The 22977-nt window shown below is 42.5% G+C and overlaps 1 protein-coding gene across 7 annotated transcripts in view; it reads right to left on the bottom strand.

Moving 5' to 3' along the window:
• Positions 1-3065: 3065 nt before the first annotated feature.
• GSN (gelsolin) overlaps positions 3066-22977 on the bottom strand; it is a 71452-nt gene continuing 51540 nt past the window's right edge. For all 7 annotated transcript variants that reach the window (XM_072631791.1, XM_072631790.1, XM_072631792.1 and 4 more), the window contains 14 exons: positions 22527-22688; positions 21106-21255; positions 20097-20186; positions 19016-19148; positions 17960-18048; positions 15864-16079; positions 13586-13719; positions 12697-12787; positions 11470-11640; positions 10124-10298; positions 8035-8159; positions 6540-6617; positions 5791-5851; positions 3066-3437 (listed from right to left, as the gene is read on the bottom strand). In XM_072631791.1, the coding sequence (XP_072487892.1) occupies positions 3268-3437; positions 5791-5851; positions 6540-6617; positions 8035-8159; positions 10124-10298; positions 11470-11640; positions 12697-12787; positions 13586-13719; positions 15864-16079; positions 17960-18048; positions 19016-19148; positions 20097-20186; positions 21106-21255; positions 22527-22688 (1845 nt within the window). In that variant the 3' untranslated portion in view covers positions 3066-3267. The remainder of the gene's footprint in view (positions 3438-5790; positions 5852-6539; positions 6618-8034; positions 8160-10123; positions 10299-11469; positions 11641-12696; positions 12788-13585; positions 13720-15863; positions 16080-17959; positions 18049-19015; positions 19149-20096; positions 20187-21105; positions 21256-22526; positions 22689-22977) is intronic.

The raw sequence follows: 22977 nt of genomic DNA, 5'->3' as shown, positions 1-22977 counted from the left end.
GAGATGATTAGGTCAAGGGCTTGTGAGACTAGCATGCATAGTTATTATTTTGTCTTAGTTGGTTAATGTTAAATGAAAAATGGTTTGTGGATTATATTGTAAATGCTTTAAAAGAAGCATCACATGATCAGAAGTTGGAATTGTTTTATGATGTGATACGCACTGTGTTAAAAATGATTATTTATTGTATTTATGTAAGTACTGGAGCCTGGTATTGACTCCTTAGTGAAATCTCATCTTCCTAATGAGGGAATGAATAATGAATTACTGTGAAATGTAGAAGCTGCATTTTAATGTGAATTTTCTTTTCTTTTTTAAAAAAAATGACAATTTGTTAGTTTCAATTTTGATTTTTGTAAGAGTGATAGGAATGGTAATCTAAGATGGTATTAATTTCAGTTTTGTAGGAGAGTGGACATCTGGATTTCTACAAGAAGATAAAGAGAAGAAGATGCTGAGATGCTGTGCAGAAGACTGTTTGAAGGAGCATCCAGATCAGAAAACTGCATAAGATGATACTTCTCCCCAGACTGCTGTATGAAATGAAACCTCTAAATGGACAATTCATTTATTTACCTTTCCCTTTGAATCTCTGTATGAAGGGAAGGATTCATAAGGGAAAGAATGTGAAGGGGTCATGACTATGACTATTTGTGGAGTTGCATATATATGAATAGTACTAAGAATAACACAGAATATAAAGAAATGGGTATGGAAGTGGGAGAATGGGACACATAGGATGATGTTTGATACTTTCTGGAGTGTAATCAATAGAACTGGGAAGAATTATCAACATTGTATATGGAAGAGGAAGCAACAACTATGGAGGTGTAAGTCAGAGATCATGAAAGGAGGACCATTAGGCCCGGTCAATGTGAAGTACTTTCCGGCCGTGGATTATAGGGTAAGACTGTTTCTAGAGGAAAATCCTGCTTTGAGAGGACATTATTGGATATGTGGACAGACAGCTTATACTCACCTTCCGTTAAACTGGAGGGGTGTTTGTTATATTGGATTGGTGAGACCTAAATTCTTTTTCTTGCCTGAATCAGGGAAACAGCATCTGGGGGTTCCTCTATATGATGATCTAGCCAAAAGGAAGAGGAACATTGACACCTCCCTCACTCAAATTGGAAATGCAAATGGGTGGGGTGACACTTGGCCTCCTGAGAGGATAATCAGTATGGGCCTGCAACTTGGGCTCAAGATGAGAGTTGGGGTTATAGAACCCCTATATATCTATTAAATAGACTAATCAGACTCCAAGCAGTAGTTGAAATTATTACCAATCAATCAGCAGAAGATTTGGACCTATTGGCCGATCAAGCCACACAAACTAGGGAAGCAGTACTGCAACATAGGTTGATCTTATTTACTTGCAGAAGAAGGGGGAGTTTGTAGAAAGCTCAATTTATCCATATGTTGCTTGAAAACTTGATGATAATGGAAGAATAGTGAAAGAGATCACCAAATATATCAGGAAGGTTGCTCATGTTTCTGTACAAACTTGGAACTCCCTTTTCAATACGTCTTGGTGGTCCTGTTTTGAAGGGAGCTGGTGGAAGAGATTACTGTGGTTTGGCATCATAACAATCAGTGGTATCATATTACTTCCTATTTGTTTACCTTGTTTGCCTTGTTTGATTTCACTTATTACTAAAATAGTTAGAAATTCTCTACTAAAACTTGCTAGAGTAGAAGAGAGGACCGAAGGAGCCATTTGGTTGATGATACTAAAGAAGGAAGGATGGGCACCTGTGGAGACAAAAGACAGGAATGATCCTGATTGGGATGAGGAGATTAATAGACAGTGTGAGATCATGTTACAGGACTGTGGTTGAAACATCCGTGAGAAGTCTTCAGGTTAATAAATAAGAGGAGGGATTGAGTGGGATAGGCTTAGTGAAGACTTCTCAGATTGTAATTCTTCTCCCAGGGGTGAAGTTAAGACTGAGAGGCTCAAGGTTACTATATTTTTAGAACAGAATAATTCCATATAAGGATATAAAACTGTGTAGTACATTAGGGTCTCAATGACTGGATAAAGTTTACCTAATTCTTCAATGTCTTCATTTCAAAGGGATTGGTTAGATTTCGTGTCTAGAATGTAAGATCATATTCTCAGCTAATGAGAATAATGGTCGGGGGAGGGGGAGGGACTTGCGTTAGGGTCTATATAAATCACTGCCTTTTCTTTGTCTTCGGCTTTCCTACTCCAGGTGAACTGGATTGTCCTGATTCTAGAGAATCTAGTAAATAAACTTTCTGTCATCACTTTGAGAGGCCTCTGAGTAATTGACTTAAGTAGGGAACTGAGCCATCCCACACAATTGGATGCAAAAAGGTTACAGATGAAGATCATTTTCAAAATAGTGAAACCATTTCTATTAGACGATTTAAGTTTAATTGAGATATCTCCCCTATTTTCCTAAATATTGTAGACCTCTCTGGGCTTTCATTTCCTTCACTGTAAAATGATTGAGCTGGACTAGACAATCTATGAGGTTCTTTCCCACTTGAATAGTCTATGTTCTAAACTTCAAGTAAGCTATTGAGGTCAGGAACCATGCTAATTTTTTATTTGCATCCCCAGTGCCTCTCCAAACTGTTCAGCCAGTCACTCCCCAGATTATTTACAGACCTCTTTCCCAGAGCCATCTCACACTGATATCACCTCCATTGATTGAGAGGAACTTATCTTTGAAATCTTCATTGGAGGAAGCACCCATGCTAGTCAGCCCATGACTCCTTGAACTGCTTCTTTGCTTTGTCTCCTCATGGGTTCTTCCCCCAACAGATTGCCTCTCCCCACACTGGAATGGCAACTCTTTGAAGAAAGGATTCTTTCATTTGCGTTCCTGGTGCTTAGCTCAATGCCTAGCAATAATAATGACTACCAGTTGGTTGATTAACATTTTATTTTTTAAGGTCCCTTCCAATTCAGTGGTCAATAGTTCTAAGAAACCCACTGATCTACCTTTGTCTACTCAAACTGCTTATTATACAAAAAAAAAAAAAAAGGAATAAGCACTTATTCACTCTTACTAAAAGAAACATTTAAGATGTTCCATGTTCCATGTAAGCTTTTATTATGTGAAATCTCCAGAGTACAGAGATTAAGATATGTTCACCTACTGTAAAACTATTAGGCTACTGTAAAAAAACAAAAACACCAAAAAAAAAAGGAAGAAACTGCCATGACTCAGTCTCTTTGAAAACTGGATAGGCAGCTATCAAAGGCACCAGAACAGGTAGGTTTTATTCTCCTCAGACATTCAGCTCAGCCATGGCCCTGTCCAATGGGTCCACATCCCAGTAGCTGCTGTCCCAGCCAAGGAACCAGCCCATGAATGAGGGTGGCTCAAAGCCTTGCTTCACAATCGTGATGGGTGTTCGACGATCCCGGTTTGCAGGATCAGTTTCAATGTACCGCTTAGCTGCAGAAAGACATGCAGAGAGGGAAACAAAAACCCAGGGGTTATTAGGATCTTTATCTTCCTTTACCGAAGGCCTAGGATAGAAGTTGGCAAATGATGACATATAGCTTGCGTCCAACTGCCTGTGGGCTTGTTGCTAAAGTAGAAATGATGGAAATTTTGGAAGGAAGTAACTAATCATTATTAAGAGAGTTCATGATAGAGAAGTAAAGCCCAGACAGAGTCTAATGGGCACACCAGATATGGAAAAGCAAATTTCAAAAAGATCAGAGAAATGTCATGCCTTGAGATTTTAAAGGGAAATTCAGACCTCCTGGATGGGATGCTCTTCTAACAATATACAATTTTTAAAAATATACTTTGTTAACTATTTCCTAATTATATGTAAAAAAAAATTTAACATTCATTTTTTTAAAAAGTTTGAGTTCCAAGTTCTTTTCCTCTTTCCTATCCCTCACCTTCCTTGAGAAGGCAAGCAATTGATGGGCTGCTCTCAAAAAAATTCCGATGACACAAACTCAAACAATAAGAAAGGAAAGTGGGAGATATCTAAAGAGACACATGTGGATGCAAGGAGAAGTTATCAGCCAAATTAGACTTTTTTAAGGCATGCATAGAAGATGAAAGCAAGGATAAATAAACAATTATTGTTTAGTGATGTCATGTATGACTTTTCATGACATCATTTGGGATTTTCTTGCCAAAGATAGTGGAGTGGTTTACCATTTCCTTCTCCAGTTCATTTTACAGATGAGGGAACTGAGGCAGACAGGGTTAAGTGAGTTGCTCAGGGGTCACTCAGCTAGTAAGTGTCTGAAGCTAGATTTGAACTCAGGTCTTCCTGACTCCAAGCCCAGCACTCTATCTACTGTACCACCTAGCCACCCTAACTGAAAAACAATATAACAAGCTACATGACATTCTGGAAAAAGATGTAGAATATACAATAAAAGATAGGTTTGAGCATTTAGAAAGGGGAGCTGTGATCCTTGAGACCCAGCATAACTTCAAGAACAAGTTATGGAAGACCAACCTAATTTTCTTTTTTGGTACAGGGAGATCAGGAAAATGTCATAGGCACAGTGTAACTAGATTTGATCAAAACATCTGTCTCTTATGATTATCTCATAAACAAGATGGAGAGATGTGGGCAATATGCTAACATTAGTTAAATAGATTATAAATTAAGGAAATTCTTGGGCCTAAAAAGTAGTCAATAGTATATCAAGGCCATCTTGGAGGGAGATCTCTAGGGAAATATCCCAGAGGGCTGCGCATGGGCAAACACTGCAGCCAAATTGGCAAATACTAGATTGGACTGCATTCATAAAGCACAGAGTCCAAAACTCAAAGGTGATAGTCCTCCCTGCCCTCATCATACCACATCTAGAGTTCAAGATTTAGTTCTGGATGCCATGTTTTAAGAAAGACATTAAAAAACTAGAGTGCCTCTCAGACGGGGTATGAGAGGACCATCTGAAGGAATCGGAGATGTTTAGCCTAGACAGGCAGAGACTTGGGGAGGGGAAAAAGGGGGAATGACTGCTATGTTCAAGTATCTGAAGGACCATCATGGGAAAGAGAAATGAAACTCATTCTGCTTGGTCTCCAAGGGCAAAACTAGACTATGAGTGAAAGCTGCAAAGAAGCAGCTTTCACCTGGATTTAAGAAACATCTTCCTAAATAATTACAGTGTCCAAAAGTGGGTAGGCTTGGGTGGCAGTGGAATCTTCATTAACAATAGGGGAGGTCTGACTACTTGTCAGAGATATAGTAGAGAAGTTCCATGTTTAGGCACGGGGTGGACTGGACGATCTCTGAGGTCTCTTCCAACCTGGATATTCTGCTTTTATACATCTTTGCCATTTTGTGTCATGGAATAAAAGGCTGTTTAGACTGGAAGGTGCATTAGAACATAAAATATTACAGCTAGAAGGGGCCTTACAATATTCAATCTGGAATGGGGACCCAAGAAACTCTTAAATATTCTAACATCCTCTTTTTTCCAGCAGAGGGAACTAAAACCTAAAAAGGAAAAGGTGTTTGCTCAAAGATCGCAGCACTACTAGAAGTTGGTAGCCAGGCCTGGAACCCAGGCCTCCTTCCTCATTCTCACTCATTCAATGCTTTCCCCACTATTTTCTTTTTTGAATGTTTTAAGTAGAAGACAGTGATGCTATAGGAGGGGGATCTAAAAAGCAATGGCTACTTATAAAGAAACATTGGGTCCCAGAATATGAGCCTTTAACCACTCAGGAGAATCAACCTCAAACATCCTCTACCCCACCCTGCTCCTCATCTCATTTCCTGCTGAACCACATCAAAATACAAAAAAAAGTAACAAGGAGTTACCAGATGCTAAAGCTTCTGTCTTTTCCTCTTCTTGAGAGTCCTTTCCAACCCAGACATATACCTGCACATTCAACATGAAAAAAGATGAGTTATATACAGGGAAGGATAGCCACCAAGGTTAGAGTTGATGAGGGAGGATAGACATGATCCTTTCAAATATCACTTTCCTTTGTACTTGGGTCTGGGCTAAGTCCTCAATCCTGGAAGCACAGATGGCTCTATGTCCCTATTTCAAGTGGGGTCCCTTAGACTATATAGTCTGTGGGAGAAACAGCTGAAGGTTCTGCCACAAGAAGAGAGGTAGGAACAAAGCATGCAGAGCTGCCATTAGGAACAAGGTGGTCTGAATCTTGTCCCACGGTGTAAAGGCTTAAAGGGTGCTACTAGAACATGCAGTTCTTCAGTAGTTAGAAAGCTGTCTAACCCTCCAGCTCCTCCCCACACAAGCCCAGAGACAGTTACTATACAGGCTTGAACAAAGGACAAAGAGCAAGGGCCTCCCTGGAGGCCTGATAAAGGAAAGTTAAATCTCATCATGTCCTTAGACTAACCTTGGGTGGGGACGAGGGGTATGGGAGAGTGCACTTCATTTGCTATAGCCTCTCCCAAGTAATTATGCACAGTAGAGGGACCATCCCTTTGAGAAGGATGGGGCCCAGGTAGCTAAGCTAGCTATTCTCCTATCTATCTTCCCTCCCTCCCTTTTCTTCCCCTCCCTCCCTTTTCTTCCCTTCCCCCATCTTTCAGACCTGATCCCAGGTATCCAAGAGCATGACATCATCTGTAGCCAGATCTTCTTGCATAAATTCCCCAGGGACCTCTTCAATCTGGAAAGAAGCAGGAAGGATTAATAAAATAGAGAAAAAGAAATCCCTTCCCTTCTCTAGGCTCTTGCCATTCAAAATCATCTAAAGATACTCATATGCTACAGGCACTATAGGGGCAAAATCTCCACCTTCTAAATAAGGAAGCTAAGTCTCAGTGATATTAAATGATTTGAATAACAACATACAACTAGTAAAATGGCGGAACAGGGACAAAACTCAAGAATTTCTCACTCTTAATCCAGTGATTTTCTCATAAAATATAGATGCCGGCCTATATGCCTTCCTTTGCTAAATGGCTGGCAGGAGGAGGCTCTCAACTTGGTCCAGTCCGAGGAGTGACATCCCATCTCCCTTTCCCCCTCCCCAAACTGATGAGTGTTGAAGTCAAGTGGGAGTAAGGAGTGCATACGGTAATCATACATTACACACATATTACATATGTTATCTCATTTGACCTTCACAACAAACTTAGGAAATAAGTGCTAGGATTACTCCCATTTTACAGATGAGGAAACTGAGACTGTAAGAGGTTAATCGACTTGTTCAGGGTTGGATAGCTGAGGAAGTGTTTGAGGTGAGATTTGAACTCAAATCAAGCTCTGGTGCCATGTAATGCTGGGAGAGAAGTCAAAGTCAATGTGGGTGGGGCCACACACCCGCATAAAGTGAGCTATCGCAGCAAGTGGGAAGGGTCACCAATATCCTTACCACTGGGAATCAATCCACTGTATCCGTGTTTTGGGTTTAGTTGTTTTTGGCATGGACCTGTAACTTCAGTGGAAATCCTGGTGAAGAGACCCCTCCTTCCAACCAATGCATTCCATGCATTGTAATGCAACTTATTAGCCTTAGAAATTTGCCCAGGACACTAAGAGGTCAAGGATCTTGTGTCAGAGGCAGGATTTAAACCCAGTTTCTCCTGACTCTGAGGCCAGCTCCCTGTCCACTGTGCCAAGGTTGCCTTTCAATCTGTTATGTTTTAATGACGAGGCAGCCCTTCCTATCATCAGAGATCTCTTTGTGTCCCCAGGGTTTTTGATCTCCATCCTTATAAGCCTATTATGAACCTTTATCTAACTAACAAGAATCATACTATTGTAATGATTTTATACTCAAATCATCCAAAATAAGTGTTTTTGCTCCTACTGTACAGAGAGAGGCTTTAACAGTCTTCTCAAGGATCACATAACTAGGAAAAGAATGGGTCTGTTTTTGCCCCATGAATTTGTCTCAGATGATGAAAAACCAGGGAGAAACTCCACACCCTCTTCCTACACAAGGGAAAACACCATCTGTGTAAACTCAATCAAATTAACTTGTATGTGGGGTCCAAACTGGCCCCATGATCTTGGTCGTTTCTTTGACAAGGGAAAGCAGAGAGAGGGAGACGGCTTGAGGCCTCTTTTCTCGAACTCACCACAAAGCGGCCAATCTTGTTGGAGCAGGCAAATAGACGAGGAGGATGGGCGTCTAGTTTCTTGTCCTTCAGCCGTGGAGATGTGCGATATGCAGCCTTCCCACCCAGGGCTTCCCAGAAGCTATCTGTGAGGGACAAACAGACAAATAAGTTGCTGCCTTCTTGGCTTCCTCTGTGGATAGATTTCACCACCTTTGAGTCTCATTAGTCCTGAGGGAAGAATCCTTACTCCACTGATCAAACCAACTGTTCCTAAGCCTCCCTCTTCCCCCAAACATGACTCCATTAATTCTTATATTTCATACCTAGGCCAAAAAAAAAAATCCTCTTAACTATGCCCCTGGAAGTTACTAAATGGTGAATACCCTAGACCCAACAGTACTACTACTAGGTCTATCCACAAAGAGATCAGAAAAAAAAGAACTCATACACGTACAAGAATATTTATAACAACTCCTTTTGTGAAGGCAAAGAATCTGGAACTAAGGAGTTGCCCCAAAATTGGGAAATGGTTGAAGAGAGTATGGTGTAAGCACTAGGATGTTGGGAGTTACAAGCTGGCTCCAACTGACAGAAAGACCAAATTATTAAATTTCCAGTGTGATCATTTATACACCCCAGAAATTTACAAATGCTACATATCAGCGCTTGATTGATTTTGTTGTGTTATTGACTGTCTAGAGTTAAGAAAATAATGGCCAGAAATGTTAATGATTCATATTAAATTTAGAAGTGTATTGTGAGCCCTTTTTTTTCCCACAGAGTCTACCATTAACCATTTACCAGCATACTTGTATATGAATGTAATGAACCTATAAGTCATAGGGAATGACAAAAGGGACAATTTTAAACAAACTTGGGAAAACTTGTATGAAATGAGTAGAATTAAAGGAATTTATTCAATATTAGCACTATAAAGACCATCAACTTTGTAAGAATTAAGAACTCTAACACAATGAATAACTCCCATTCCAGAGGAATGATGATGAAAATGTGACCCACTTCCTTACAGACAGGTTGGACTCAAAGTGCAGAATGAGATGGCCAATGTGGGGATTTGTTTCTATTGATTGTGTATTATAAGGGTTTTTTTTTATCTTTAAGTTTTTCATTGGGGGAAGGAAGAAAAAGGAAAATGCTTGCTAATTGAGAAAAGAAAATTTGTTTTTAAACAGGAAGGCCTTCTCCCACTAGCCCCTTTGCACAAGACAATCCTCTCACTAAGGAGAGCCCTGGCATACTCTGTTCCTCCTCTTCTCCAGACTATCAAAATCTTACCCAGGCTACAGGGCCCAGTTGGAGTCTCACCCCCTCCAAAAGACCTTCCCTGATCACTTCAGCCCAAGCTGATCTCTCTCCCACCTCCAGATTCCTGTAATACTTAAGTTTTGTGTCACCCACTGAAGACTCAGCACATAAAAAAATCATATTTCTTTGGTGATTATAATTATTCAAAAGCATTTTCCTTACAACACTCTGTTGAGTTCAGATGCAAGCATTATCCCCATTTTAAAGATAAAGAAGCTTAAAGCTCTGAAAGGTTGTCTTTTGCCTACAATCTGGTGCCTAGTAAAGGTCAGAGCCAGGATTTGAATCAAGGTCTCTTATGATACTACTGCACCACACTGCACATGCTGTTTCTTATGAACCATCAGTCAATAAGCATTTATTAAGTGCCTTCTATATGCCAGGCACTGTATTAAGTCTGCCTCCCAACTAGCCTGTAAGCTGCCTGTGGGCAGGGACTCCTATCATCTCTTTTTGCAGTCCTCAAAGCACTTAGAGCCGGTCTAAGCCCACTGCAGTCACTCACCAAAGTTGAAAGGGAGGACAATTTATTCTGGAGATAGAGGAAGAGATAAAATGGACTCTAGAGGGCCTCCCTTTCCCAGCTGCAATAAGGGGTGAATCAGTGAATTGTAAAGGGTTAGTTAACCCTGCTGGCTAAGTTGTGCTCAAGACAGTCCTCTCCTTCAGCACTGTGCCTGAGCAGGACAGCTCATCAAAGGTGAGAGGTAAGCATCCACCAGGCAACTGCTCAGAAGGATATCCCAACTCCATGTCCATGCCAGGCCCTCAAGGTCCCTACCTGGCTCACTGCCCTCAGCCACTTGCACAGGCTGAGCCTTCAGCACCTTCAGCAGTTCCTGGGCCCCAGATTTCTCTGTGTCGCTGGCTCCTTCACCCACCCACAGATAGGCAGATGATGGAGTTTTCAGTACAAAGGCATCATTGGAGTTCAGTTCACTTGCAGCCGGGTTCACCTTGGGGGGAAAGTGGGGATGCCCCCAGGGGAAATCATTCCATGTACTAATAACCAGATTAAAAACCATCCTGAATTCTCCAGGTGCTTCCCCACAAGCCCCACTCACAATGAGGGGAAAGAGTTATAAACCTTTAGACAAAACAAGTTCTTTGAAGCCCAAGAGAATGAATCAGAGAACCATTAGAATATTTGTAAAAATGGTGCTGAAATAATAACATTAGAGAGGCAGGAGAGTGTTGTGGATGGGAATGAGAGGACTGGCGTTCCATCCCAACTTGGCCATCCACCACCTTTGTGACCACTGGGCCGGAGTTTCCTCATTTAGGAAATGAGAAAGCTGGACGAGAGAATAAGCAAAGTCCCTTGTAGCTTTAAAATCCCATGATCTTCTCTCAGATCATAAGTTTCCCACTTTGTATGAAGAATCAAGGGATTCATCTCCTATTCTGACTGAGGATTCACTCAGCACTGACACTGAACCTGGTTCCCTGGTCACCTCCCTGTGTTCTGTTCCTTTGGGGTTTGCCTTTCTTCTAGAAGGGAGAGAAATAGAATCATAAAGTTCATTGTTGGAAGGGCTACCTTAAGAGGCATCTGAGAGCAGCCTAGAGGTCCAGACCACATGACCTGGCCAGAGCCTCCCAACACCAGCTCAAGGACGCTGACACTGACGAGGCAGTTTGAACAACAGGTTTTCTTATAATAAAGTAGAGAGCAGAGGTATGGTCACCATTTTGCAGATGAGGAGCCAGAGGCCCAGCAAAGTGCTGGGTCACACAGCTAGGGTCTCATGGCAGTTCAGGTCTCTGGACTCAAAATCCCTTGTCCTTTCTACTACATCTTGCAACCTTGTGGTGACCTGGCTCTCACAGTGAGATTCTTTCTGCTAACATGAAAGGGAGGATTTAGATGTTCAACTCTCCCTCAGATCCAGCTAGGCCTCCTTAAGGTTTCAGTTATGCTTTCCATTCCTGCAGTGACTTCAAAGTCTCACCCACAGCAGATCAGAGTATCATCACATAGGCTCATGGTCAGGGCTGCTACTTCTGAGGTATTCTGGAGGGGAAGGTTTGGGGAGCCAGGGGCTCCAAGCCCTGGACTCACCTCCTCTCAGTCTGATACTCTGTGCCTGCTTCCAACCCCAGGCTAGGAGAAGATGTGGGAGTTACCTCCACGGCCCTGGTGGCTCCGGAGCTGCTGGAGCGAACCTGGAAGAGGCGGGTACTGGCAGGGACTGTCTGCCCACCCTCTCTGGAGGTGCCACCTTTGTAGATGATCATAGGCTTACCGCCAAATAGGCTCATCAGGTGGGCAGGCTCCTTGCCCTGCACAACTCGGCTCTAGGAAAAGGCAGTGAAGACAAGGTGTCAGAGCAACAGTCAGAAAAGGCCTGGTGTGTGGATGGGGGTGGTGGGGAGGGGGAGGCGTCATCCTATTTTTCTCCTCCAGACTCTTCCCCCACCAAACTCAAGGGAAGTTAAAAGGTATGTTTGTGTGTGGGTATGCATTCTGTGATATGGATATGCTTGTGTGTCTGCTAATATATGCATGTGTCCATACATATGTACATATGTATGTTGTACAAAATGCACAACGCATATTATGTGCTATAAATATATATACATACACATTGCACAGAATATGCACGCAATACACTGTAAAACATCATCATGTGTTTGTATGTGTAGATGTACATATATGTGCATATCATGGTGCCAATGCACAACTCCTTACAAATACTACACACACACATACATAATCTTAAAATACTGTAATGCACATATATGTACATATGCATATATAAGGTTTACAGTGTGAGGGCATTACCAACTGGTTACCCATATGTGTGCATGTAAAGAAGCAGGAACAGATGTAAACACACATACAACGTGAGTAGGCAGTTGTATTAAAGGTAAGCATTGTACATACACATGTTTATGTTATGTGTAAATGGTATTCATGCATGTGTATGTATTGAGATCAGAGTGCCAGGGCAGCTAAGCATCAGCTTAAAAATGATTGCCTATGAGAGGTTTGCTCCTTCAAGAGAGGCAGTGGGCTCTGGGATTCTCCCTCCACACACATGCCACTCTCTACTCAGATCTTTCCCTTTGCCTTTCAAAGGCACTGAAGATGTCTTGGGATTGTTGGGGGAGGGGAGAGGCTATGCCATAGCTAGATAGCTGCAAATGTCTCCCAGTGGCATCCTAGTATGCCCTCCAGCTCTACCAACATGAAGCAAGCATCACACAAAGGACTTCTCCCCCCTGAGTAGGCCATCGGTTTCCTTTGACTGGTGCACAAGAGGGCCTAGTTCTGCAGAGTATGGCCAAGATTTGGAAGTGAAAGGCTACTCACTGATAACATTTACGTGGGGTTGAGGGGCGGTATATTACCTGTACTGCAGTACCGCCTAATTCCTTATCCAACTCTACTGTAAGGATGGCAGCTGCGGCACGCTCTTCCGAGCTGGAATCAGCCCCCTGCCTAAAAGATAATCATCGGCATCAGTACCCTCATTACAGAGGTGGCAAATGTAATAACAGAACACTGGCCTTGTAGTCAGGAGGCCTGGAGTCACAATCTAGCCCTATCACCAAATAACTACTTGACCCCAAGATAAAGCACTTCATTTCTCTGGGCCTTACTTTCCTCATCTATTAAATGGGAATCGTAATCAATAAACTCCCTACCTCTCAGACTTGTCATGAGGAAAGCACAGTATAACGTGAGTTGATATAATTATTGCCACTTTTCATTTTCACAATGTTCTGCAGAGCCCTGTCTTATTCATTATTTCTACTTGTCTACACATGGTCTCATGCAGTCAAGCATATAATCCCCACTTTACAGATGGAGCAAGGAAATTGAAACTCTAAGAGGAGCACCATCTCGCCCAGTAGACTATAAGAAATTGTATTTTTTTTTTGTCCCAGCACTCTGAGTAAATATATGACAGTAGGACCCCCAGGCTCTGCTGCCCCAGGAGACCTCAAATGCAAGGACAGTAATGAAATCTACTCATCATAGACCATCATTATCTAATCTAGAAGGAAGTATCTAATCCAACCCCTCTCATTTCAGATAGGAAAACCAGATCCCAGAAAGGGGAAGTAGTTTACCAAAGTCTGAGGCAGAAGCAGGAACTAAAATCCAGACTCCCAGGGTCATTCAGATGTCCTTTCCATCACATCACGCTACCTCTCAGTTCCATCAGTAGTGTTGATTGAAAGTCCTCCCAAATGACAGCTGTCCTAGCCCATCTTCACACCCCAGAATTCTTACCAGTTATAGATGATCTGTCCCCGTCGTCCTGCATGCTGATAGTTGTACAGAATGATGTAGCTGTCACCTCCATAGAACTGGCCGTAAGTGGAGGGGCTCACTGGAACTTTGTCAGAGCCTTCAATTCTCCAGATCTGCCAAAGCAACGAGACAATCAGAGACATGCACAATGCAGGCAGATGGGGAGATGGGTTAGGAGGCTTTCTCATGATACAGTGGAAAGAGAGCTAGACTTAAAAGAGAAGATCTGAGTTCAAATGCAGACTCCACCACAACATTCTAGTGATGTGGCTTTGAGCTGGGCACAGCTCATCTTCAGGTTTCATTTTCTTCATCTGTAAAATGAGAGAGTTTGATGCAATAATTGGTAGGGTCCCAGTCAGTTCTGTAGATCTGTGACCTTGGGCAAGTCGCTTCCTCTCTCAGAGCCTCAGTTTCCATAAATAGCTCAACTTAGGCAGACTAAACTAGAAATGTCCAACACATGGCCCATAGACCGCATGTGACCCACAACACTCTTGAATATAGCCCAAACCAGATTAAAATGTTACTGGGATATTTTTAACAAAATAAAAACATAGGTAATATTACATTTTAAAAGTCAATATGTGGCCTGCAGGGATCCTTACGTATGGACTGGTAGCCCCATTTCTCTCAGTTTGACACCCTTGGACTAAGAACTGTCATTCTCTGAAGGACGATTTACAACATTCTCTGAAGGGCCATCTGCAACATTCTCCTTTACCAATTCTTGGTCAGCCCCAGGCACAGTGCTTGCCTACAGGGAAGGGGATGGACTGGTTGAATTTAGGATAATCTCCTCAGGATTTCCCTATTGACATACTAGGAGATATTCTGTGTCAACGACACCCATCAGCTACTCCAAAGGGGCTAGCACAAAGCCTTCTAAATTTGTCTGCTGTCCTACACCGCCCTCTGGTGGCCCTGTGGGAACAGTTTCCCCCCAACACAATGGCCTTTCAAATTAAATCTCAGAATATTACTGCTGGAACGAATGCCAGAGTACATTTTGTCCAGATAGCTCACCTTACAGATGAGGAAACTGAGTCCCAGAGAAGGGAAAATGCTTTGAAATAGTGTGGTGCAGGGTAAAGAGCACTGGATTTGGGGTGAAAAGATCTGAGCCCAAATCCTGACTGCCCCTTAACTCTATATAGTCTTGACCAAGTTGTTTCCTCATCCTGTGCCTCATTTTCCCCATCTAAGATACAACAAGAGGTATTAACAACTTCATCAGGATGTTATGAAGATCAAACAAGATGCACATGTAGAAGGGTTTGTAAAGTACTGAGTTCAACATAAATGTTAGTTATTATCATCATTACTGGCAAAGGTTATCCAGCAAATTTGTGGCTCAGCTGGCAGAAGAAATCAGGACTCCTGACTTTGTTCCCTATACCAGGCTGCAGGCTCCCAACTACAAGGAACCAAAAAACTACTCTGCGGAAGGCATGAAGCCAATCAGAGACTTGGAACAAGTGAATCTGATTCAAAGTCTCATAGTTCTTCCTCTAAAGGACAGTAGGTTAGTAGGTTGTAGTATTAAGACTGGTATACTGGAAGTCAAGTTTGAAAGCTGCCTGTGTGTCCTGGAGTGAAGCATTACACCTCTCTGATACTCAGTTTTCTCATCTATAAGGTGGTCATCTCACAAAGGAAAACACTTTGAAACCTTAAAGTCATTAGTGTTAAGGTTACAATGAAATTGCTGTGTACCAAAAGGTACATCAGTAAGCTAGGTAGAGCAGTGGATGGTGCTCTGGATCTGGAGCTAGGAAGACCAGGAGCCTCAGACCTTTATTGGATGTTAGACCCTGAGCAAGTCATTTAATTTCTGTCAGCCTCAGTTTCCTCATCTGTAAATGAAGATAATATAGCACCTATTTCCTAGTATTGTTGTGAGGATAAAATGAGATAATATTTTATAAAGTGCTTTGAAAACTTTAAAATGCTATATAAATGCAAGTTATTGTTTTAATTATAATATGTTATACTATTTATATAATTATATATAATGCATAAAATATTACATATTTTTCTACCTTATAATACAATTATATACCTTCTATATACCTTTTAATATAATTGTAAATATATAATAATAAATATAATATAATTATAGATCTATATCTATTTCCCTAGTATGTCTAGAGTCTGCAAGAACAGTGCGTTTCAATGGAAATAGCACAGGATTTGGAATTAGGAGCACTCCTCCCTCCTTTCCACCCCACTGCCAATGCTTCCATCAACGTGATACCTGCTTCTGGCCAGTGCCATCATCTTCCATGCCATGCTGGGCAGCCATAGCAGTGGAGTTGTGCAGGGTGGCAGCATCGAAAGGCACCCGCTCAACATTGGCGATGTGGCTGGAAACGTAGGCCACTCCCAGGCCCTGGGTCTGATCCCGATCCCTCCAGTTCTTGAAAAACTGCTTGAACAGTGGGGTTTCACCATCTTGTGGAATGACTTGGACCTAGGGAGGAAGGAGATACAACATAGGATGATGAAGAGGTTACCGTATCACCAGGATCCCTTAGGGTCTCAAGAAAACTGAACTGAATCTGCCTTTTAAGAATCAACGAACTCTACAAACAGAAATAAGTAGAACCAGGAAAACATTACCAGGAAACAGAGTCAACAGCAACATCGTGTGATGATCAGCTATGAATGATTTAATTCTTCTCAACAATATCATGATCCAAGACAATTACAAAGGATTATGATGGAAAATGCTGTCCATACCCAGATGAAGAACCAATGGACTCTAAGGCTGACTGAAGCATGCCATTTTCTTTTCCTTTTTTTGTGATTTTTTTTTCCTTTTGATCTGTTTTTTCTTTCACAACTATGTCTAATATGGATATATGTTTTACATGATTGCACATATATAACCTATATCAAATGGCTTACCATTTTAGGAAGAAGGAGGGGAGGGAAGAGGAGGGAGGGAGGGATGGAAGGAGGAAGAAAAATTGGGAACTCAAATTCTTGTAAAAATGAATGCTAAAAATTGTCTTTACACATAATTGAAAAAAATAAAATACCATCAAAATAGGGTACTCTGGGTATCTAATAGTACATATACTCTCAGGCACAACTGATGTGTTGATTGGTTTTGCTGAACTGTTTTTCCCTTTCTTTCTTCTTTCTAATTTTTGTTAGAAGTGATGGCTCACTAGGTAGATGAGTGGGGTGTGGGGGGGACATACACATAAAAGAAGGTGTCATAAAAACAAAAATGCCAGTAAGAACAAGATTATTTTTAAAAAGAATTCAACCTGAAGATGCCCTCAATCAGATATAAAAGTACCACATATGGATATGCTACTTCCCCCTATAGAACATCAGCTCATAAAGGCCATGAGCCATTTTGTTTTTGTCCCAGCAACAAGCACAGTGCCTAGCATATTATGAGGTGCTTAATAAATTCTTGGTGATAACTGATTGAAACATTGATCAACTTGGTGCCTAGAAACTCTAGAACCCAATTCTGTGTTTGGAGACGGGACAAGAACTCCAGAAATTTAGAGGAGGTTTACAGAGGGTCAAAACTAGAACAATAAAATTCTGAATTCAATGAAAAGAAAATGCATGGTCAACTGTGTGCCATGCAGGGTGCTAGGCCTTGGGGGAGATAAAAAAGTTTAGAGAAGGCACCTTCCCTACGCTCACTGAGCTCACATCTAGTAGTATATATATGTGTGTATATACGTGTGTGTGTGTGTATGTGTGTGTATACATATTTGGAAGTCTAACTCTAGGTACATATGTATATATACACATATATATGTATATACATACATATATATACACACATACACACACACACACAGAAGACAGAGAATTAAAGTCCGCCTCTGATGTCCTGCTGAGGTCTGTTGGTGACTCTGAGCTCCCAAGGGCTATGTAGCTACAGAATGCAAGCTCTGGGGACCCTATCAAGCTGGAAAAGTTTCAAGGGCAGGCCTGGAAACAGACGGTGATCTTGTCATCCAAGAACCAGTCTAATTCAGTGTCAAAAGGCTCATCACAATTCAGGATAAAGGGTTTAGAGGAAGGACCCACTTTGATGATACTACGATATAAGTGGCATTTCTTCCCCTGAGGGTAGTGACCGTGCCTTACACTTTCATGCCCCTCATCTTAGGTGCTAGGCACCTGGCAGTTATTCTGTAACTCACTTGGTTACCTTGACTGACCCACCCTCCTTTTCCATTTTCTGACATTACCCCAGGGCAGCCTCCCCTCCTCAGGGTTATTCTATTCCTTTTTGTTTTATTGGTCCAGGCCTTGGGGCACAGGGCTGAGCACCCCATGCTGCTCCCCTCAGTCACAGAGACCTTAGTATCTCACCTGGGTATGCTTGGGATAGTTCATCTTGGAGATGAAGTCAGAGGCACTCCTGAGCGCAGCCTTCCTCTCCTCTGAGTTAGCCTGTCTGCCTGTGGGTGAGTTGAGAGAACCATTCAAATTGGGAGATTCCAAGGAAAGAAACTTCCTGCCTGACCACCCTGGAACTCCAGTGGGGAGGCTCAGCTCAGAGACATAGCTCTGGGGTTCAGAGCGAACCCTGGACCTTCTTGACAATAAGTAGCATCCAGAACCCCAAGAGAAGGGATCTCTCCTCTCCTGAGATATTCACTATGTGGGTTTGCAGCCAGACATAGCTGAGGCTCAGATTGCTTTAATGTCTCCCAGAAGCAACACAAGTTCCAGGGAATCAGGAACTCTGAGCTCCAAATAACAGGTCCATTTTCCCCATCCTCATCTGGTTATTCACAATTAGCTTTCCTAATTCCTCTCTCTCTCTCAAGAGGAGGTCACTCTGTACTGTGCCCCTTCCTGACAATTACTGGACCAGGGGGTCTTATTCTACCACTCAGCCTCAGAGTCTGACCTCCACGGGAGGTCAGACCTAACTGACAGAGGAGACCTAATTCCATCCTACTGGGCTTACAACCAAAGGGCAGAAATATATTCCATAGACTCCCTTCTGCACACTGGAATCACAGGATCATAGACCAATTAAGTGGAAAGAACTTCAAAGTCCTACTAATCCAATCCCTTAATTTTATAGATGAGGAAATTGAGACCCAAACAGGTTAAGTGATTTGCCCAGGGTCACAACACAGGTAAATGGCAGAGACAGGATCTGAATCTAGGTCTTCTGACTCCAGAATCAATGTACTTTCCACTGCCTCTCCAGGAGTCTCCAGAAAGAGGTTTGTAGTCTTAATGTACACTATAAGAAAAGGGTTTCCACTCATGCTTCCACCCTTGTGCCCTCTCCTTTAGCAAACAGAAACAACTCCTGGACAGGGATAAAGCTGCCTAGAACCGCTGATTTGGGAGACCTTGTACAAATGAGATCTGAAATGCTCCCCACCCTAACCCTCATTTCTAGGATACCTTTCCAGACAAAGATCTTCCCATTTGTGCCATGGTCCAGGATAAAGCAGTCATCCGAGCTCAGGGCTGCCTGAGAGAAGGGGTTCTCATCAGCCACCAAGGACACAGCCATAGTGCCAGCACTATTGGAAACCTGTTAGGGAAAAGAGCAGTGCAGCATCAGTATCTTCCTGCTCAGCCCTTGAAAAGGGCTCTAGGTTTTTTCCTTGATCACTTGGTTGCCATCTCACTCCCAAACTCCACAGAGCCAGATTCAGGAGTGGGGCCCAAATTCCAAAGTTACTACCCTCTCACTCAAAGCACCCAGACAGTAGTGTTTTTTCTCCAAGTATTTCAACAGAACGTTGAAACTTCATAAGACACATTTTTGGATATCTCCTTTTGTCTTCACAACACACCAGCGAAGGTAGTCAAGGCCAAGAACTGTTTATTCTCCCCAACTGGGGAGATAAGGGAACTGAAGTTTGGAGACAGGGGGAGTAATTTGTCCAAGGTCACAAAGAGTTAGTGGCAAAGCCGTGACAAGAACCCAGACTCCTTGATTCTTAGAGTTTAATGTTTATTTCTCTGCACTGCACTATTAAGCCCAGGGGTGTTCCTGACTGGTGTGCTCTATATTTGGAGTGGAACATCTGGCAAAAGCTATGGAGGCCAGGACCTTGGATGGAATCCAGTTTGAGAAAACTACAAGTTGAACTAGTGACTCTCCCTTGTCTCCCCTTTATTCCCAGGCTACACCAGCTTAGACCACTTTTCATGCTAAGCCCACGTCAGGCAGATCCCTTGTCCCAGATATTTCTCCATACCTTGTAATAATAATAGCAAGATGATGCTTATACAGTTCTTAAATTTTAGAAGGTATTTTCCATCCATGGTTTCATTTGGCCCCACAACCACCCCAGGAAGTGGGCAGAGCAGATATTATTAACTCTATTTCACAGATGAGGAATATCAGGTTTAGGATTAAGAAGTTAAGCGGCCAACCACTGGTGACACAGCTAGAAAGAAGCAGAGCTGAACTTCAAGCCCAATGACTCTGCCTCCAAAGTCAGGGTTCTTTCAACTAGGCCATGATGCCTACCTTGTAGAGCTTTGCAAGTCTGCGATTGGTTGCATCCTCTTTGGCAGTGTCATCTGTTCCTGGAGGCAGAATGGGCTTGGGTCCCAGGACCTAGCAGAGATGAAGAAAGGGAAACATAAGCCTGTGGGCACAGGCCAACAACGTGGGAGGCTCCCAGTCATCTGCCCCTCCAGGTGTGGATGGCCTCCAGTCCAAAGATGGAACAGCCTGAATTGGATAGAACTAAGAGAGGTGAGTACAAAATTACAAAGAAGAAAAGGGATGTAAGAGAAAAGTTCTTAACAATCAGAGCCACCCTAGAGCAGATGGGCTATCTCAGGAGGTTGGAAGTTCAATAATATCAGAGGATTTCAAAAGGAGGCTGGGCAATCTCTTATAGTGGATGATCATCTGAGGCCCTTTTCAACTCTGAAAGTCTTGTGAGATTTTCCCTCAAAGCATCCTTTCTCCATGTTTATCCTGGTCCTTCCCCTTGCTAATGGGAGCTAGACCACAGGCTGATCGCTAGCAGCCACATCTCTGGATTCTTTTCTGTTTCTGGCAGGTCTATCAAGGGGCCATTGAGTATATGTTTTGTGGTCTCTGACATGCTGGTCTTTCCTTTATGAGAGGGAAATAGCTACAGAACCCTAAGACACCAGGCACAGTCCCAAGGCCTGGTCTCCTTGGGAAAGGAATCATTTTAGGGAGCTTGTCCCACCCCAGTAGGCAGGACATCCAACTGATGTCCCCACAGAGCAGTATACCCAAAAGGTGAGGCCCATAGTCCCAGCATGTACCAAAACAGAGGTGAATTTCTACTCAGTCATCCTAAAAGACTGTACACCTTTGGGAGAAACTACAGGAAGAAGCCAAAATGCCTAATAGTCTCTGGGAATTTGGGTTCCTCTACAGTGACACCTTTCACAGGGACATGAGCTAAAGGACAATGTTAAACCAATCCCTCCCCCCCACCCCAAGGGTAGAGTCACAACTGCCTCACTATGGGTCAAATACCAAGAAGCATCACCTGGAGCATCCTCTCAGGCTCAGATCCATCCTCTGAAACGTGCACTTTGGCCCGGCCACTCCGCTCATTGTCTCGGATGCCCTTGGACACTTGGGTGGCCTTGAGTCGCTCAAAACGGTTACTGTCAGTGCCACACCACTGGTAGATGTCCTGCAAGGCACAGACCAAACACATGCTTCATAGTCAGATTCCCCAAACCCTGGTACTCCTGTACCAAGAGAAGTTAGTAGTGCCAAACTTCTCGCCACTATCTCAAGAACAGGAAACAAAAGCAGAACTCAAGTTAAGTGTAAATATATACAAAGAGGCTCATGCATTCACATATCTAGGCATATCCCTATATTGTACAAGTAGAATGAGCGCACATTGTGTCTGTTTCTATGAAGATATAATAGGTACTTTCAGAAAAACCTAGGAAGATTTACATGGACTGACACAAAGTAAAATAAGCAGAACCAGGAGAACACTGTACGCAGTAACTGCAAAATTATACAATGATCAACTGTGAATGACTTAACTATTCTCAGCAATACAAGGATCCAAGACAATTCCCAAGGATTTAGGATGAAAAATGCTGTCCATCTCCAGAGAAAGAACTGATGGAGTCTGAATGCAGATTAGAGCATACTTTTTTACTTTCTTTAATAAGTTTGCTTTTGTTTTTGGTCTGTGGTTTCTTTTGCAACATGACTAATATGGAAATGTATTACACGACTGCACATGTAGAATCTATATCAAATCACTTGCCTTCTCAAGGAGGGAGACCAGGAAAGGGAGGGAGATGGAGAATTTGGAAGTCAACATTTTTTTAAAATGTTACAAATTTTGGTTTACATGTAATTGAGAAACAAAATAAACTAAAAATTAAATATAAAAAGGCATAATAGGCATAGTTTGTGTACATGTATAAGATGGATGTTATACGTGTGTGTATGTATACGCACATAGGTTGGCATGTGAGTGTGTGCATGAATATCCATGTAATTTATACATGTCTAAGCATGTGTTTTCTGTGTTGATCTGCATTCATAAAGGAAGTTTTCTTATTAGGAATTCCGCAAGCCAATGAAATCACAGATCCAGACCAAATAGTAATGATGATGGTGGGATGATGCTAGACATACTGACGCATGTTTTTCTCTATGCATGTCCATGTACCTAGGTGTACATGGGCCTGGCAGTTGGCAAGTATGTTCATGCTTATACTGATTTGAATGCATCTGGCTCTCTGCATAGATGGGTGAGGATATAGTTATATCCTACTCGTTTGCAATAAGACTAAGTTCTAGGGTGACAGGGCCATTAGAAAACGCTAGATGGGAGCATATGGCACTTGTACCATGAAACACAGGTGTCTATGGAAATGATTCAACAAGTGATGGTGATAGACGGAGGCAGTGAGAGCTGGGGAGGGCACTTACATTCCCCAAGTCAAGGATGAAGCAGTCACCCTGGTTGAAGCTATTCCATGAAACAGGCACCTCTGTGGCCCGGACCACTCGGCGTCCTTTGACCTGGAACAGTCTCTCCACAACTACCTCGTTGGGTACCACGTGCTTGAAGCCAGAAGCCACACCGCCTTTCTGTAAGATAGAAGGGAAGTATGAAGAGCATTACTTCTTAGGTTAGCAGGGAGAAGTACAGAAGGCCAAGGGGAACTGAATAAAAGAGTGTGCTACTTCCACTGGCTTTCTCACCACAAAATTTTCCCTTAAGAACTCCTTGCATCCATTATGAAATGTTAGAAATGCAACCCATCTTCCTCACTATACTTACTAGTTACGTGGCCTTGTCATTTAAACTCATTAGGCCTCAGTTTCCTCATCTACAAAATGGGGATAATAATATCATTTACCCCATAGAACTTTTTTA

The sequence above is a fragment of the Notamacropus eugenii genome, chromosome 1, assembly GCF_028372415.1.
Source record: "Notamacropus eugenii isolate mMacEug1 chromosome 1, mMacEug1.pri_v2, whole genome shotgun sequence".
Taxonomy (NCBI): domain Eukaryota; kingdom Metazoa; phylum Chordata; class Mammalia; order Diprotodontia; family Macropodidae; genus Notamacropus; species Notamacropus eugenii.
The sequence above is the reverse complement of the archived record's forward strand: the minus strand, read 5'-3'. Positions and strand labels throughout refer to the sequence as shown.